Here is an 18,819-nt window from a genome sequence, read left to right as displayed (position 1 = left end):
CACTTTCTTCCCCATTGACAGCAACACTGCAAAATGTATGCAAATTTCCTATAAATTGATGTTTTATACAAAACTTATTTATATTTCTCTTCTGTTGCTTTGTAAAAGCTTTTATTTTTGGCAAACAATGTTGGTAGCATATAAACTACATTTATGGCCAGATTTTCAAAAGAATTTAACACCCAACAGCTCCCATTTAAGCACCTAAATAAGTGTCCTGATTTTCAGAAGTTCTCTGCAATGAACCGCTCCAATGGAAGACCTGGCCCCAAGTAGCGTACTTCTTGATGGGACTTGCTGGGCGCTGAACACTTTTGAAAACTGGCTGCTTCATTTAGGGTCCTAAATGGGAATTAAGCAGGTTTGAAAAATCTCAACCCCCCCCCCCCACCCTCCCACCACCACCACCACCACCACCGGTACAAGCTGAGTACTTCAGAAAATGTGGCCTTTAGTCAGAAAAGCTAACTTCAAAGTACGAAATCTCTATTGGGTTTGGCGTCAGCTGTAGCATTAATCATGGATACAGTTTTCCCACACGCTTTCATTCGTTTTCTGGGTAAATTCTATATAGGATATACATGAGGATTTTTCTCTGTTCAATTGAAAAATGTTAAACATTTTACAATGGTAGACATGATTGAAATTTTCTTTCAAATCCAGGTTCCTTGTCTCTTGATGCTTGAGATTATTCAATTTAATTAACTTTAAGGCTCTGTAAAACTTTCTATAATCAGTTAATTTAAATTGGGTTAATAACAGCTGTCACTTGAAGATCTTAATTTATCAAAAAAAAATTTAAAAGTTGTAGAATTTACCTTTACTCTGAACTTCTCTGGTATTAATTATCTACATTCTTTGTTCCTAGATGTCCACATTTACAATTAGCCATATTAAAATGCATATTGGTTCCTTGCGCCCCCACTTACCAAATGATCCAAATTGTTCTGGATCAGGGACCTATCCTCTTTATTATTTATCAGTCCAACAATTTTTGTGTCGTGGGAAAACTTTATCAGTAATGGTTTTTTCTTCTTTCAGGTCATTAATAAAAATGTTCAAATAGCATTGGGCCAAGAACTGATCTGTGTGGAACCCCATTAGAAACCAGACCATTTAAAGATGATTCCCCTTCGACAATGATTTGTGTAGGGTTAGCTCTAAGTTCTCCTTTTCACTGTAATAAATTGCATAGCTGGAGTGAAGATAAGGAGGTACCTGCTTCTCTTTCTTTATCTTTTCACTTTAATTCAGCCCTCTTTTTGCAATATACAGCCATGTGGGGACCACCTTGGCAGTGAGCAGGAAAAGTGTTGCCAAGAAGAAAATTTGCAAAGGCTTCCCATATGGAAAAATCTTGTAGACTTTAATAGGTAACTCTATAGGTGTGGAGAAAAGTTATCATTCTCTATCAAGTCCCAAAGTTTTTGGGTTTACAGGTTGTAATAGGAAAAAAAGGTTTTTAACATAAACAGAAAAGGAAGAAAGCTCAGTTCATGCTACAGTGCAGCCCCATTACCTACTGAGTAATGGAACTTTGATTGCTCAGGGTCTTTATCCCTTCCTTTGAATATCAGGAAACTGATTTTGTTTGTGTTTGGTTTTTGTTTTTGTTTTTAATTAATACTCAGTCCAAAAATCTTTACATTTGGGGAGAGTTTAGATCTGAATTTTGCTGTGCCAGTCTATCTCTGTTTTTAAACAAGGACTAACCTACGTTTAGGTGGGAGAGTAGAGAGCAATTTATTGCATGTACAGGTTGTGATTTTTATGTAAAAGACCATGATAATATTGTTATCTTTTAAACTATATAAAGAAAATAGGATGTGAAAAGTATTACTATGAGGTGTGTTTCCAGTTTTGTGCCTTTGGGTTTTTACAAAGGCAATTGCTATCAAGATTAATGACAAAAGACCCATAAAAGAAAAAGTCCAGAATATCCTACATATGTTCTCTGTCTGTAACAAAAAAGTCACTTGAGTATTAAAATGGAAACATAATCCAATCTTCATTATAAAAACTGTTTCACTGGTAGCTTTTTGTGGTTTTTGCTCATTTCTAGTGAATTTCCTTTATAAATATTAATGTTCGCCTATTCTTTCGGATGATATTGAAGCTGCCAACATGGTGATTTTACCATTCAGTATCTGCCATTTACACTCATTCCTGAGTTTTATTAAATCTGTTGAAATAGAAAAAACATTCAGTGTCTTTCAGTACTTTCATAATGACAGTAGGAGAGCCTGGTGACATCTGAGAATGGGGAAGCAAAAAAGACATGGAAAGCACCGAACAAAGTTACAGCAGTAGATTAAAATCCCACTATCCCTGACTCCAAACATGCAGCACCACTTGTAATAAATGACAGATAATTCTGCTTCCTGCTGCTCTTCCAGTCATTGCAGAAGTTTAGAGTGCACTTTAAACCTCATGCCAAGCTTGGTGCCTGTGAAAAGAAGAAAAACGGTTTAAAATAAAAAGAGCCAAATTACATTGTGGCCTCTGTTGCCCTAGTGTTAACTTTTAGTTGTGTCCTAAAAACTCTGACTAGTAATGAGATAATCCTACAGAAAAGAAAACCGTGGCTTCCAAATATCAAGAGAAGTATGTGGTGCTTGAAGCAGGTACTCATCTAACCTGCTGTCCGTTTCAAACTCAGCTGACTAGCAGCAGCTTTAGGTCACTAGAGTCTGCTAGGGTTGTTGATAAAAACTCAGGCAGATTGGTAATTGAAGATTACTTAATTCCCTGAGCAAAAGAACCAAGGATTTTGGGAGAAGGGACAAAGAGACAAAGGTTTTATTTTATTTGTAGCCATTCAGGACTCTGTTCTTTCTGCAATAAATGAGCTAATTAGAAGTAGGTGTTCACAGTGGGTGACTGATAGAACAACTTAGCTCTCTTTTTTAATACAGATTTAGTATAATATAAATGTTGATAGCTAGTATGATTATTTAAATAATATTTGGTTTTTAATTAGATGACATTGTCATGACTGCAGTGCACTGGATGTGATGTAAAACACAGATCTCAACAACTTGTGCTAGCTAAAGATCCCCTGGCAATTTTGTAAGAAAAAGTACCAATGTATACTTTGAAACCATTTAAAAACCTAGCCCTGTGAATATTGCCCAGTATTTACAGTTATGAATAGTCATATTGGGCCAGATCTTGGTCCCTGCTACAGCCACTTCGAGCTATCCTAATCAGGCTGATATGGATTCTCTGTGTGGGGCTGAGGAAGGATGTGACCAGAGCATCTCTACAATCTGGCAATCCCTGGCAGATGTAATGGCCCATGGGGGTCAATTAGCATCTGATCGAGCTAGCACAGGCCTGGGGCTCCCTCCTGAGTCCTGTGCCAAGCATAAGTCAAGAGGATTCAAGGATTGGGGACACTAGCCTCGCTGGAGGTTAACTAATAGTAGTAAGCATTACATTTGGTAATGTTACCGGGACTGGACCCTAAGTAAGTAAAACACTTTGGATCCCTCAGTGGAAAAAGTACTTATATTGTATTATTATTTTTATTCTCATCAACTCCTGATGATGGTAAGATGCAGCATGTCCATGTGTTAAGGCACTCCAGGGACATTGCAGCCCTTTAGTTTTGGTTGGATCATTTTCCTAGGAGATAATCAGTGTATTTTTACATCTCCTAATTTTCTCCTCCTTCCAAAAGAAATCTGTATTTTATATTATTGTCCATTTGTCTTAATTTGAACTTCTATTTTGATCACATACTCTGTTTCCATAATAATTCTGTTGTTCCCTTGACTATCCTTGTTGCCTAGATTTGCTGTTTTCTGTTACCTTACATGAACCATTAATTGGAATCCAGTGTACTTGGCAGGAGAACAGTTGCAAATGACAATGTCATACACAATAATGAAAGAGGTGCTGAAGCAATAAGGTGCTGGGGTTCAAGCAAATTTACTTTCATAACTGATGTGGCAAGCTCACAGGTGCTGGGGCTATGAACTGCCAAGTTTAGAGGCCGGACCTAAGCCCTGGTATGCCCTGGCACAAAGTATGCACTGGTCAGACATCTGTACTTACTGTGGGCATGTGCCAATTTTCAAATGCAAATAGATCTTCAGAATAAAGTCATGGTGCTAGAACGTGGATTTGGATACGGTTTGTTGCTTCAGTGTACAGGAAGATAAATAGTTCTTCAAAAGCAAGGTTTCCCAAAATACCACTGAATGTACCTTATTAGATATATGGGTGCTAAGATGTTTACTGTACAGTTGTTCTACAGTACAGTTTCTCTTTAGGGCAGGGATTGTCTTTTTGTTGCTTGTACAGCGCCTAGTACAATGAGGTCCTGGTCCATTGCTGGGGCTCCTAGGCACTACTTCTATTTTATTTATTATATTTTATTACTTTATTATTACTACAAATAATAAAGACTAGTGGTGCAGCACTCTCGTTTTGATCCTCCACTTCAGCTCTCTCTAAGCAGTAATGCTAGAGAGAGAATTCAATGCTCAATTCAAGGTGTTAGTTATTTGGGTGCACATGCTGTATGGAAACTTCAGTTATAAAAGGGAAAAAATCTAAAAGGATTCCGGGGTCAACAGGACATATTTTGCCTGCTGGGTTGTGCACCCAATACAGCACGGTCTTTATTGGGTGACTCTGCAAACAGCAGCATTCCTATTTTCAGGCCTGTTCCAGGGACCCCGCCAGCTTTACCGAAAACAGTTAGTTGATTTAGCCCAGTTTTTGTAAACCGCCTGAGCAGACTCTGCACTTAAAGGATGTGTCTACACTGCAATTAAAAACCCACGGTTGGCCCGTGCCATCTGACGCAGGCTTGGGCTAAGGCGCTGTTCAGTTGTGGTGTAGATGCTTGGGCTGGAGCCTGGGCTCTAGGGCCCTGTGCAATGTGAAGGTCCCAGAGTTCAGGTTGCAGTCCAAGCCCAAATGTCTACACTGCAGTTAAACAGCCTCTTAGTCTGAGCCCTGTGAGCCTGAGTCAGCTGGCACAGGCCAGCTGTGGGTTTTTAATTGCAGTGTGGACACCCCCAAAGAAGCTGCCAGCCATCTGAGCTGATGAATTTGACAACCAGTGAAATGAATGCAAGTGTGTTTAAAGAACCGAGTAACCCATAAGGCACTCAAATATCAGAGTGATGAACATGATGAAGGTACGTCTACACTGCAGTTGGTGGGGATTGCAGCTTAGGTAGCCATACCTGTGCTAACTGCAATCTGGCTAATAATATCAGTGAAGATGTGATGGCATGGGTTGTACAAGTGCACCTGGAACCCTGGGCATTTACCGTGCTGCTAGCCCATGCCAGGGTATGTGCCACCATGTCTTCACTGCTATTTTTAACTGCGTTGGTTAGATTACAGCTACTGTGGGCCTGTCTACCAAAACTGCAGTCACACTTCCAGTTGTAATGCGGACATACCCTGAATGCACCCAGAGAGCGAGAGACACCCTAACCTGTCATGTATTGACACCCTGCCCTTTTTTCCTTCCCCACATACGTGGTCCCCAATAAGTCACTAAACAGATCCACCTTAACACAAGGGAAAAGGAAGGTCCTCTTGGGTTAAGAGAGGGAGGTATTGGTCTTATTTCCTTTTTTGTTTCACACATTGCCAAAACCCTCCAGTGCATATCTTGCTGACCCCCACCAAAGAGGGCCTTAAACTCCCCACTTCAACCAAGGCAACGGATGTCCTGGTTCATAATGTTGGAAATCTGGTCTACCCAATCTTTACCCTCTGCTGGAGGTAACACTTTGGTGCATAAATTTAGCCTTAGCCCATAACGATGTCCCTAGCCTCTACAAAAATCCAAAGAACTGGGGATGGAACTTAGCACAGAAATGCTTTGCTGTCAGAAACAACTCGAGTTTGCATATTGCCACCAGGGCAGTTTTAAATTGCTCTGGGCATATTGATTGCAAACATTTGTCATCTTTTGGGAGGAAGTATTAAAAGCAGTATTTGACTGCATGCAAGAAAGATAAAGCATCTGTGTGTAAAGCCTGAACTTAACAGTGAGCAACGAGATTTTTTTAATAAGAAAATGTCTCATACCTCATTTGTTTTAAGCGGAAAGTAAGTACAAAAACAGTGTCAATGATGCCTTCAGAGTTTTTTTGCATCTTTTTTTCACTGTACATCAGTTTATCTAGCAAATGTCACCCTTAGCTTCAAAAATATGATGGAGCACACAGCAGGAAGCTATAACCATGGGAATATTTTCCTCATTTAGGTCTAACATAAAGGCATTCCCAGTGAGTTTTTAATCTGTCAAACACACATTCAACTGTCATTCGGCACTTGCTCAGCCTGTTATGAAGCGCTTCTTGCTGCTATCCAGGCTGGGTCTCCCAGGACCACTATGGGTATGTCAACATCCCCCACTGGAATCTTTTGGTTTGGAAAGAAAGTCCCTGCTTGCAGCTTTCTGTACAGGCCAGTGTTCCTGAAGATGCATGCATCATGCACCTTCCCTGACCAACTCGTGTTGATATCAGTGATCCACAAGCGCCTGCAGCTCATAGAGAAGTACCCCTTTCTATTGATGTACTCCGTCACAAGATGGTCCAGGGCCAAAATTGGGATGTGTGTGTCATCTGTCACCCTGCCACAGTTAGGGAATCCCATCTCTGCGAAACCATCCACTATTTCACACACATTTCCAATTGGAATGCGATTGATGGCCCTGCACGCTTGCGGTTTAACACAGTTCCAGCAGTGGACTTCCTGACTCCAAACTGATTAGCAACTGATCGGTAGCAGTCTGGAGTTGCCAGCTTCCACACAGCTATTGCCACGCGCTTCTCCACTGAGAAGGCAGTGCTCATTCTGGTGTCCTTGCGCTGCAGGGCAGGGGGTGAGCGCCGCACAGAGTTCCATGAAGGTGGCTTTGCGCATTCGAAAGTTCTGCAGCCACTGCTCGTCATCCCAGACTTGCATAACGATGCGATTCCACCACTCAGTGCTTGTTTCACACTCCCAAAAGTGGCAGTGCACTGTGTGCAGATGCTCCGTGAATGCAAACAGTAATCTGGCATTGTTTGTTTGGCACACAGCAGGTCAGGCACCTCAGATTCCAGTTCCGATTAGGAGCTCATGATCTACTCCATGACCAGCTGCGAAGTGTTCAGAACACTGTCGACAACAGTGGAGAGCAGTGCATGATCAGTCCTTTCAGATAGAGAGGGCGGGTACTCGGGAAACTGAGACCGTTGAAAAATGCCACGAAACACAGTTGGAAACCCATGGAATGCTGGGACAAATCATTGCATTATGGGACGTTGAGCCTGCGCCCATGATGCAGTGTGCTCCTCTCCGCCTTCCCACTACTCCTAGCGGCACAAGGTGGTGAGCTGCACAGTGGGATAGCTGTCTATTGTGCACTGCTCTCACTGCCGATGCTAGAGCACCAACTGTGGACGCGTTTTGGTGACACAACGAGTGCCATGTGGACAGGCACAAGTGTTGTAATTATAGCACTTTTTGACCATCGCTGTAACTTGCGTCGACAAAAGTTTCTAGTGTAGACAAGGCCTGAGATGACCTAGTTCAGGGGACAGCAGTGAAAGAAAGATGCTCCATCTCTGTGCAATTATAAGCGGATCTTAAATAACTAATGTATTGATCATTTCAGTATTTAAAACAGATACAAATTCTAGATGCTTTGCTTAATAGTGATTGTCTCCCAGTCTTAGTACAGCAAGGCCATTTATTGGTCATCACACTATTTTGTTGCTGAAACCATACTGAAGTCACAAAGGATTTTGAAGTTTTAATTGAAGGGAGTGGGATTTTTTTTTTTATTCAGGTGTTGCAATACCTGGCACATTTTGGGGAAGATTGATAGCCTCAACCAGTCTCTGCAATGTTTCTAATTTCTTGACTAAGCAAGTCTTCATGTATCATTGTAATTTTCCAACTCTTGAGAAGAAGAGAGTGTTTTACTTGTCAAAACTTGATTGCTTTGACTGTTTTCAGTAATATCAGTCAGCACTATGTTGCTTGAAAGACTGAATCTGAAAAAATCTAGTTCCAAAAGGATCGCAGGTGTGAAATCACTCAAGATGAGAACGGTTATAAACTCTGCTTTTGAATCAAGATCATAAACGCATGTTTTAATAACATTCAATAGAGATAATAATTTGCATATCCTTAATACAATTCCTTCAGCTGTAAAATGGGCACGTTTCAAGATTTGTAACTTATTTTAAAATTTTACACTGGAAACTGCTTAGAAACGGTGCAGAGGGAAGAAATAATACAAATAGATTTTATTTTTCTAAAGGGGTAAACAAGATCGGAGTGCAATATCAAGTACATGGAAAGCCAGGATTTACACAGTGCAAAAAAGCTCAATTTATACAGCTGAATTTAAAGGTGTGAATCAATTTGTTTGAAGCGCAGATGGATATGAAAGTTAAGATAGAGATGGTTGTATTGTGTTGTTTCAGTCCTCAGTTTCCTAGTCCATTTCTAGGCTTTCTGGGCTTTCATACGTGCTTTGAGAACTCAACACAGAAGAGTTTTAATAACAGGCTAACTGTGGATTTGTTTTTCTGTCATTTAAAACAAATGCTTCTTTCCTAGGGAGTTGACCGCATTGACCTGCCAGGTCTCAAAAGTTTGAGAACTGCCCGCATTCTTAAGGAAGGCATGGTGCTGACCATTGAACCAGGCATTTACTTTATTGACCACCTGTTGGACCAAGCACTCAATAATCCTGCCCAGTCTTGTTTCATCAATAATGAAGTCCTGCAGCGTTTTCGAAGATTTGGTGGGGTGAGTAACTCTTCATTGGGTTAGATTATGATTCAGGCAGATTTTCTGCTTTGTTTTTTAATGCATCTGCAGGAAGAAATTTGTTTTAGAAAATGTAATACATTATGTAGAAGACTACTTCTGTAGAGGTAACTTTATCAGTTGGGTCTTGCAGACCAACTGCATGCTTTCCACATTCATTCTTTAACTAATTCACCTCAGATTAACCAGAGGCCCATTTTCTTCACTGATGGAAATACTTTCCTCCATCACTAAACAGGCTGCATGTCTACTGGATGAGGCAAAGAAACTCTTATAAGTTATGAAACAAGACACTAAGGTTCATATTGCTGACTTTGTTGCTGGCTTGAGGAGAAACAGAGAGAGAAGTGTTCACTTCTCCTGCTGTGGATGGAAAGCCTTGTGTTCCTTAATCCAGCATGGCATTAATGAAGAACTTGAAAGAACCCTTTGAGCTGGATTATAGTCGCCATGATATGGAACCTGTGCACAAAGAATAGTGAGGGTTCTACACAGGGAAGCTTAGGGTCTTCATGAGCATGTAAGTTTAACCATGACCATTCAGGCTCCATATTGCAAGGCCTACCTGGGCGAGTGTGTGTGGGGTAGGATGGCTGTCTCAGGATATAGGCTATGTAGTATGAGTCTTGCACCACTACTGACTCCAAATTATCATTTACATTCTCGTGGCTGCTGTGTATGTGAATAAGCAGAGGGCCTCATTCCCCCATGCTGTCTGTGACGTGTCTCGCTTTCACTAAATTCACTCTAGAAGAACGTTTAACCATTAGCAAAATTAGTATTTTTGAAAGATGTCAAATTGTTACGCTGAAGACTGTAAATCCTGTGATCTTCCACAGGCAAGACACAAAACAGGCATAGGAATGCAATCTTAGAATTGTAGGACTGAAAGGGACCCGTTAGAGGTCTTCTAGTTCAGTCCCCTGCACTCAAGGAAGGACTAAGTATTATCTAGACCATCCCTGATAGGTGTTTGTTCAACCTGTTCTTAAAAATCTCCAATGACAGAGATTTCACAATCTCCATAGGCAATTTATTCCAGTGCTTAACTACCCTGACAGTTAGGAAGCTTTTCCTAATGTCCAGCCTAAACTTCTGTTGCTGCAATTTAAGCCCATTGCTTCTTGTCCTATCCTCAGAGGTTAAGGAGAACAATTTTTCTCCCTCCTTCTTGTAACAGCCTTTTATGTACTTGAAAACTGTTACGTTCCCCCCTCAGTCGTCTCTTTTCCAAACTAAACAACCCAGTTTTTTCAATCATTTTTGCACGTGGGTCATGTTTTTTAGACCTGTCATCATTTTTGTTGCTCTTTTCTGAACTTTTTCCAGTTTGTCCACATCTTCCCTGAAATGTGGTGCCCAGAACTGGACACAATACTCCAGTTGAGGCCTAATCAGCGCAGAGTAGAGCGGAAGAATGACTTCTCATGTCTTGCTTACAGCACTCCTGCTAATACATCCCAGAATGATGTTTGTCTTTTTTTGCAACAGTGTTACACTGTTGACTCCTATTTAGCTTGTGGTCCATTATGACCCCCAGATCCTTTTCCGCAGTACTCCTTCCTAAGCAGTCGTTTCCCATTTTGTACGTGTGCAGCTGGTTGTTCTTGCCTAAGTGGAGCACTTTGCATTTGTCCTTCGTGAATTTCATTCTATTTACTTCAGATCATTTCTTCTGTTTGTCCTGATCAGTTTGAATTTTATTCCTGTCCTCCAAAGCACTTACAACCCCTCCCAGCTTACTATCATCTGCACACTTTATGAGTGTATTCTCTATGCCGTTATATAAATCATTGATGAAGATATTGAACAAAACCAGATCCAGAACTGATCCCTGTGGGACCTCACATTGCATTGTTAGTATGTCCCTAAATTCGTGAAGAGGCTTTTAGTTCAGCCTGCAAATCCATTCACTCCTTGGCTTGTCTGCTGAGACTGTCAGCTAGGATAACAGTTAGTGGCCATTGTGATGGTGATTTAGGAGTGGTCTATATTGCTACCACCAACTAATTTATCATAATCCACTAAACAGCCATCAGCTAGTAATAACTTCACCACTATTGATCTGATTTGAACCACCAACCTAGAAACAAAAGGTTCCATATTCCATTACCAATCCCCTGAGTCATCCAATCTACTATACAGCTGGTTTTAAAAGTACTATATCCAAAGTATACAATCTTATCACACGATGTGGGACTTTACCCTCTGATGTTTAATGCTCTACGGTAGTTTGGGGTGTTATCTTACCTTGTTATTTCTTTTATCAATACTTGCCAGCCAGGCATGATACTGATGAATGAAAGGAGTGCGTCACATTTAACTCTGCATTTTCTAATTTGAACATGTCATACTGTATTTGACCCTTAAACCTGTTTTAAAGAGACATTGTAGACGCCCGTTCCCAATTTAACACCACCATAAAAGTAGGTTGGGTTTTTGTTATTTATCCCAAGAACAGACTTTGGGAGCCATTTAGTAGTTGGATTGAATCCCAGTTCTCTCTCTTATCTTGGAAATACTCAACCAAAACCCCCATTATTCATTGTATTGGTGCAAACACCCCAAAGGAGGAACTCATGTTTGCGTTTTAATTCTTCAGGATAGAGCATGTGTGGGGATACGTGGACTCCCATTGTGTGTGTTTGGAGTAGAATAGGACCCATGCGCACACATTTTCTGCTTGTATCCATGAGCCCAGCGTTTCCTAACTCACTCTTCATGTGCTGAACTGTAAATGTTTCCCTCCAAAAAGAACTGGCTTTGTCAAGGGGATTGGTGCACAAAGAAGGATTGAGCACCAACCTCAATTTCCAATCCTCACATGAAAGTGCTTATATAAAAAATCAACACAAACACAGCCAGCTGGTGCCATTTAATTCTGTCCAGGTAAAAAATTGAAATAGGTTTCTAAAACTGAAATACATCTGAATTTTGCAGCAAAGCTTAAAGGTAATACAATCAAAATCCACATGACGATCCTTAGAATTCTAGCTCTTAACATGATTCCTGGTAAATGGAAGATACTCTACAATTAATGTTACTTAGTTCTTAGTAACTGCGTTCTAGTTCATTTCCATTTGTCCAGGCTGAGTTAATACCTCTTCCAAACACATTCCAAAAGAATTCTCCTCTACAATCTAAAAATATTTCAGAAAGTTGTCTACAATTATCATCAATTATTGGTAGGTATGAGGCTCATCACCATAATGTCTGGCTTTACTTGAATAGCAAAATATCCCAAAAAAGGAACCAAATTCCTTAGTTTAGTGCTGTAAAGGGTAACTTATCCAGTAAGTGACAAGAGATTCCAGAACCTGCAGCGAGCAAGTAAATAAGCAGCCAGACTTTCAAAAGTGTTCAGCACCCAGCACTCCTTTTCAGTGGGAATTTTTAGGTGGTAGACACTGTTGAAAATCTGGCCCGTGCATGTTTCATCACACTTTAAATGTGATCAGTTGAAGGCTCAGACATATTTCGGGCAGGAGCAATTTCCATAGGAGAGGACCAACCACTTAGAATTCCTGTCTCCCAGGCAGCATGGTGGAGAATAGAAATGCAGGAACAACCCACCTCTCCTCCCCGCCCATCCCAATTGAGCTTTCGTTAGACTTGTCACTATTGAGAACAGAAAGAATTGGAGAGGAAGGCTTGTGGCACTTTATTCTAACTACTAATGCTTAGAATTGGCCAGAGAGAGAATGCAAGTAAAGCTCCAGGAGAAAAGTAAGAAAAGAGAAAACACAGAGCTCTACTTCCACAGTTTCTTGTATCCTATTGGATGTTTTCCAATGTAGGTGACTAAACTGCACCTGCAAAACTTGTGCACATAGGTGTCCAAATGATCCATGTGTGTGTGACAGGTTCATGCACACTTTATGGGTGCAACTAATGTGCTCTGACTTGAAATTTGGCTCGGTCTGTGATAGGCTGGGATATAGAGTCAAAAATGGATTTATTCGCATTGCTATTTTCCTGGGGCTAGACAAGAAGTTCAAGTATATATTATTAATTGTACCAGTTTGGAGAGTAAGGATGGTCGTAAATGTAAAATACTAGACTAGGACTCAAGAAAGCTGGGTTCAATTCCTCATTCTGCCACAGACTTCCTGTGTGATCATAGGCAAGTCATTTAATCTCTCTCTACCTTAGTTCCCCATCTGTAAAATTAAAATGATTTCCCTTTCTCACATCCTTTGTCCTGTCTATTTAGACTGTAAGCTGTGTGGGGCAAGGACTGTCTCTTAATGTATATTTGTACAGTGCCTAATACAACATGGCTTTGATCTCACCTGAGTCCTCTGTGCTACCATAATATAAATGATTGTCCAGTTTAGAAAAATCCCTTGTGATCTTTTTTATCGCACAGGAAGCGTATCCGGTTCCCCCAAGGGAAAGTGGAAGACTGACTAGTCTAGCTCTAAACATTACCCTCTGAGCTTATCTTTCACATGTATTACTGATTTAGGCAGTTCAGTTTAGGCAGTTTGTGATGTTTTCGCTAAAACCCAGTAAAACCATTCAATCTGATTTTGACCCTATTATTTCAGTCTGTGCTTAGACTTCATATTCCTCCACGGCATTAGTTGTTCATTGAGCTAGCGACCAAACCAACATGTATAAACTCTGGGTCCATCTGTAAAAACATTGAAATAAAACTAAATTTTAAATGGATTTTGAAATGTATTTCCTGCTTAGATTTGCAAATTGTTCACATTTAAAATTAAATAGCTTTATGTATTCCATGACCTTGAAAACATGCCAACGTCATGGTATTATTTTTCAAAATGTCAGTGTTTGTTTAATTCAGAAATAAAGATGAAGTGCAATTAAAAGGCAGAAAATTTTCCTTTTTGCACCTATATTGGGGCATTTAATTGCTTTTGTATTTGGTTCACAAAGCAATGTAGTAGTCATATACTTATTTTTAATTTACATATAAGACTGAGTTCTCTTCCTCTGTTTGTGATAAATGGATGTTACAGGATGAAACAGATTACTAGGAATGATTGAAAAACAATTCACTATAATGCATCAAATACATTATAATCACAATCATGCTTGCCTGCGTCTTAATATTTCACATCATGCAGGTTTAATAGTATCCCAAAAACATGTTTATAAAAGTTTTGCATAAAAAAGTCGTTCGCAATGATGAAATGTACAGTTTTCTCTAAAACCATTCTAAAATGATTATACACAACCAATTTACATGATGGACTCTAATAATGTATTAACCATTTAGTCAAACAACTACTAATTTATTAATTATCTATAAAATATAAATGGACCACTGATGTAAAGTGTGGCTGAAATGAGAACAGGCTGTGTGTAGGAAACGGGAGGCTGGACTGTAGTAATGTGACCATTAGGATCTTTGGATTTTCAGCAGATAGGATTTTATACTAGACTGTTCTTATATCTGTAAGAATAATGACTGCTGCAGACTATTCAGTGCTCCGTTGCTATTTTGTGTGAAAATACACATTTTTTTTGTGATCAACATGTAACCTTAAAAATAACAAGTATGGAGATGTGTGTCAGTGGAAGGCATCAAAATCCCTCTCCTTCCCACTGTCCACCTACTTCTCAAGAGGGACATCTCAGACCCCCTCCATTCCTTTCATCTGACTGGAGTGCTTATGCTAATTTAATTTGCTGAGTAGCTTCTATGGGCCCTATTCTTCCATCATTTCACTGGCGGGACTCCCACCAGTCGTATCCCGTGTGACTTTTCTAACCATGTCTGGGTCTAACCTAATGTTAATCTGTACTGTTCATTTAACTGTATATGTGAGCCGAACTGGGTTTTTAGACCCTCAAAAGCTTTAACCTTTAATAGCCAAAAGAACTAGATGTGTGCCACAGCACCCTTTTCTTGGAAGACAACATCGGACATCCAGCCTGCAGCACATTACTAGATTAATGAGTCAGGAAAATAGTATATGAGGCTGGTTATACATTTAGCTGATAAACTATTTAACCCACATCATGTCCTTGGCTATACCCATGAGATGGATTTGGTCTGTTGAGTCAAGCTCTGTGAAGGTCTGCTGCTGGAATTGCACAATTGTGCAATCTTATCTATCTAAATAGGCCATGCCACCACACTTGATAGGAGAGTGGTGTTTGAAGGACAATGACTACATTACTGGTCACTTTGCCACTCCAGAAATGTTTCTGAAACAAGTCATTATGTGTATAAAAACCAAAGATGCCTATGGAATATTTTGTACGGTGTATCCAAGAGCTAGAGTTGTAGCTAAAAGCCAGTTACCTACAAAATGTTTGTGTTTGGTATTTGTAACCTTAATGCCTTCGCGCGCGCATGTGTGTGTGAGAAACCAAATTCCATCTTGTGGCGGTACATTGACACTCTCATGGGTCAGCAGCAGCATTGCAACCTTTTCATCAATCTCGCAGATCTCTGCCACTTGAGCTAATAAAGTAACTGATCGTAGGTTTCACTGATACCTGCAGACAGCAGCAGAATGGTGAGACTTGGGAATCTTGGGTTCTGCTCCAGGCTCTGGAGAGGCGTATTCTCTAGTGCATACCGGCTCTTCTGCCTGGTTCCTCTCTCCCCCTTCTCCCCCCCACTTCCAAAAATAAGGTTCTCCTGTTCTGCCCTGTCCCCTCAAACGTGTCCTTGTCCCAGTCTGGTCTCTTCCCCACCCTGGTTCGTTGTCCCTATATCATTCTCCTTGCCCAGGCCCCGCCTCCCCCTCTTGGCTCCTCATCCAATCTTCTCTCCCCCTCCCTTCTTTCTTCCCCTCTCCCACTGCCAGCACTCAGACCTGGTCTTCCTCCATGGCTCCTCATCCTAGCTCAGTCTCCTCCCCCCATGCTGATTCTTTGTCCCAGTCCCTGAGTTCAATCAGTCCATTCTTCCCCCCACCCTCCCCAGCAACTGGCTCCAAGTCCCCCCTCCCATTTCCTTCACTGGCTCCATGTCTTTACCACCACCCAGTCCTAGATTCCTTGACCAGCCAGCGACTTCAAAGATGACATGACAAAGCTTGATTCTTTTGCTTGCTTTTTATTCTTCTGATCCATTGATCAGTTCAAGATCAATACAATAAGTCTCTAGAAATATAAAATCTCTCTCTCAGATGCATGCACTTGTTCATACCATGTCATCTACTTCCCTTCTGCAGTTCCAAATGTATGTTTTTTAGAAAACACAGAGTAAAAAACGGAGATTCACAGCCTTTGATTTTACAGCTGTCCAGATCAAATGTGTGAACAACAGTTTAATTCTGCTTTATATTACACTTTACTTGATACCATGTAAAAGAAATAATCTGGCAAAGACATCATCAAACAGTTTAATAAATCTAGATAACTCATTTTGTTTGAACAAATAGATTATTTTGCAAGCAGAAGTATAAATGTTAAACCAGCTTTAGTTTTAGTTTAAAATGTCAAGAGGTCAAAAACAATTAAAGCCACTGTAAGGAGGGAGTCACCAGGGTTTGTGTTCCCTTGGATTGGCACCTTACTAAAATTGCTTTTATTGCAGCTTAGTGACTTACTAGCGTTTTTCTGATAAGATAACAGGAATGACTGGGTAGGCATATTTCCTGGTAAAAAGCGATGGGAAATTAGAGCCCAATAGAAAATAGTACAAGCTTTTCATTTTAACAGAACAAGAGCTGGAAATGCTAAGAAAAAAACTGCTACTTTTCTACACAACTTTCAAATGTAAATGATTGTGTTTTTAAAAGTAATGCTGGAGTAAAAGCCACTGTAAGACTTTGTCAGCTCAAAGGTCAGCGGTTCGGAGGTTTGTTAGTAACAACGGTGTCAGATACATGTAATTTATTGTGGACAATTCATTGTGGAGCTAATTGTACTTTAAAAAAAAAAAAAGACGATAATGTCATGTAAAGTGGAGAAAGCCAACTAGATCCAGCACAGCAACATGGTTGCTCTGGATACAAGCAAGTCAGCATTGGAATGGCACCGTACTCAGGGTCAAATCTGTCACCAGCATAGAGTAAACAGGTGGTGTGCTGGAGAGGTTCCAGGGAAAGAGTTAATCTGGTTCCTTTGCTGCCCCCTGTGCCTGAAAGTTTGGATTTATTGGATCCATATAAGGCCTCTTCCTTGTCCATCCCCCGTACATCCTAGCTGGCAGCTGGCACACCAAGTGCAGATAGGCTCCCTTCATCATGGCTGCTTTGCCTGCTGGGTTTAAGTGGAATTTAAGTGAACCTGAGGGACTAGCATGGGCACCTGCAAAGGGGTAAATTCCACCCTAATGGACTTCTCTGCCTCTCTCATAGCAATGGGAAGTTCTGGTGCTCATAAAGCCTTGTCATCTAAAGCAGTGTTTATCAACTTTTTTGATACCAGGGATCGACTTCCTATACTGTGTCAAGTTGATCTCAGGCTTCCTATAGTGTGTCAGGGAGATCTCAGGGACCGGTGCCGGTCCGTGGACCGGTCATTGAGAAACACGGATCTAAAGCAAGCCATGTCGAACATGCACTTTACACTCCAACTGCCATTGCTTACTGATGTGCCTCTCACAACGTGCTAGAATGTACTAGTAATTGTGTGTTCTCTGTAACAGGTACGAATTGAGGATGACATTGCAGTGACAGCCAATGGAATGGAGCTACTAACGTGTGTCCCACGTACTGTGGAAGAAGTAGAGGCTTTCATGGCAGAAGCCCAAGGCACCACCAAGTCATTTGACTCGTTGGCCAGCCAAAAGTAGTAAACTCCACAATGGCTGCTGCCTTCTGCTAACCAGCCATCATTCTGATTTTACACTCCTGCTTATAAAATAAAATTTATCCAGTTATGCAAAGCAATTGAATGAGGCAAGCCATTAGGCTGGAATGATTATTTTATTAGAAATGAAATTAGAAGGGCTCAGCACTATTCATTCAATAGGTCTAAGTCTTTATGCTTGCAATCAACAATTAATATTACAAAGTGCCAACTGAAAAATGCTGCAGTACAAAGAGCAGAATTTTTAAAGCTTTAAAATCTCTGCTCATCTGATTTTCATTCAGATGTGCATTATACCAGTGATGTTTTCTTTTTAAATAACAAATGTATTATCTGAATGTTGACTGTAATCATAAGCAAATTCTGAGAAGCCCTATTTTGGAAACTTATCTCATAACTTTTTGTTAATTGGGAGTGGCTGAGAAAGTGCCACCTACATTTTTCTTGATATTGATGGCGTGGCCAGAATTAAAGATCTAATAAAAATCCTCCCTGAAAGTTGTTCATAAGTTTGTGTTGATCACTCTTTCCCTCTCCCATTACCATATCTTTATCTGAGCTTCCTACCCATTGTGTGCTCTGGAAATTTGGGGACTTCTTTAACTAGGTTTTATTCTTCAGGTACTGGGTGCATTGAACCTTCATACACAGGCCACATCCCCATCACTCACAGAGGCAGGGAGAGATATCACTTTCTGTCTCTGTCCTTGGATACTATAGTGTACAGATCTGGAATTGTAAAAATTCCATTTGAACAGCACGGAGAGTCTGTCTTATGTTACAGGAATTCAGTGTTATGCAATGGAGGATACACTCTAGAACAGATGAGATTTTCAAAGCTATCTGATAATGGTGGAGGATCCATGTAAAATTTGCTTTGATGCTCTATAAATGTGTAATAATAGTGATTATAAACTGAGTTTCCCTGCATGTAAGAGATGCATTTTCCAGAGAAACATTTCCTTATACAGTATGTGAATATTTACGGGATTGCCTGCAAGGAATAAGTGCATTTCTCACATTGACAGAATGGCATTACTTATAAATTATAAAAAAAAAAATCCAGATCACGTTCTCTTGTTTTATTAATACACTAAACCACAGTTCAGACTGTAGGCTCCTCTGGGTAGTGACCTGGCATGTAGTCTGTCTGCAAAGCGCCACCAAAACTCCTATTGTGTTGTGTATAAAGAATACATTCAATATTTATTTTAGTCCCAAAAAGGGTGTTAAGGCTAAAGTATATTGGAAAGTCATAAAAACAAAATCATT

At 40.4% G+C, this 18,819-nt stretch overlaps 1 protein-coding gene across 1 annotated transcript in view; it reads left to right on the top strand.

Moving 5' to 3' along the window:
- PEPD (peptidase D) overlaps positions 1 to 18,049 on the top strand; it is a 194,493-nt gene extending 176,444 nt beyond the window's left edge. Inside the window, exons 14-15 of the mRNA XM_067540055.1 lie at positions 8,593 to 8,784; positions 17,384 to 18,049. Coding sequence (XP_067396156.1) covers positions 8,593 to 8,784; positions 17,384 to 17,530 — 339 coding nt within the window. The 3' untranslated portion in view covers positions 17,531 to 18,049. The remainder of the gene's footprint in view (positions 1 to 8,592; positions 8,785 to 17,383) is intronic.
- Positions 18,050 to 18,819: the final 770 nt, after the last annotated feature.

Source organism: Emydura macquarii, unplaced genomic scaffold (genome assembly GCF_026122565.2).
Source record: "Emydura macquarii macquarii isolate MOO-44397 ecotype Brisbane River unplaced genomic scaffold, CSIRO-AGI_Emac_v2 contig_561, whole genome shotgun sequence".
Lineage (NCBI taxonomy): Eukaryota > Metazoa > Chordata > Testudines > Chelidae > Emydura > Emydura macquarii.
This window is presented reverse-complemented; position numbering and strand designations above follow the sequence as displayed.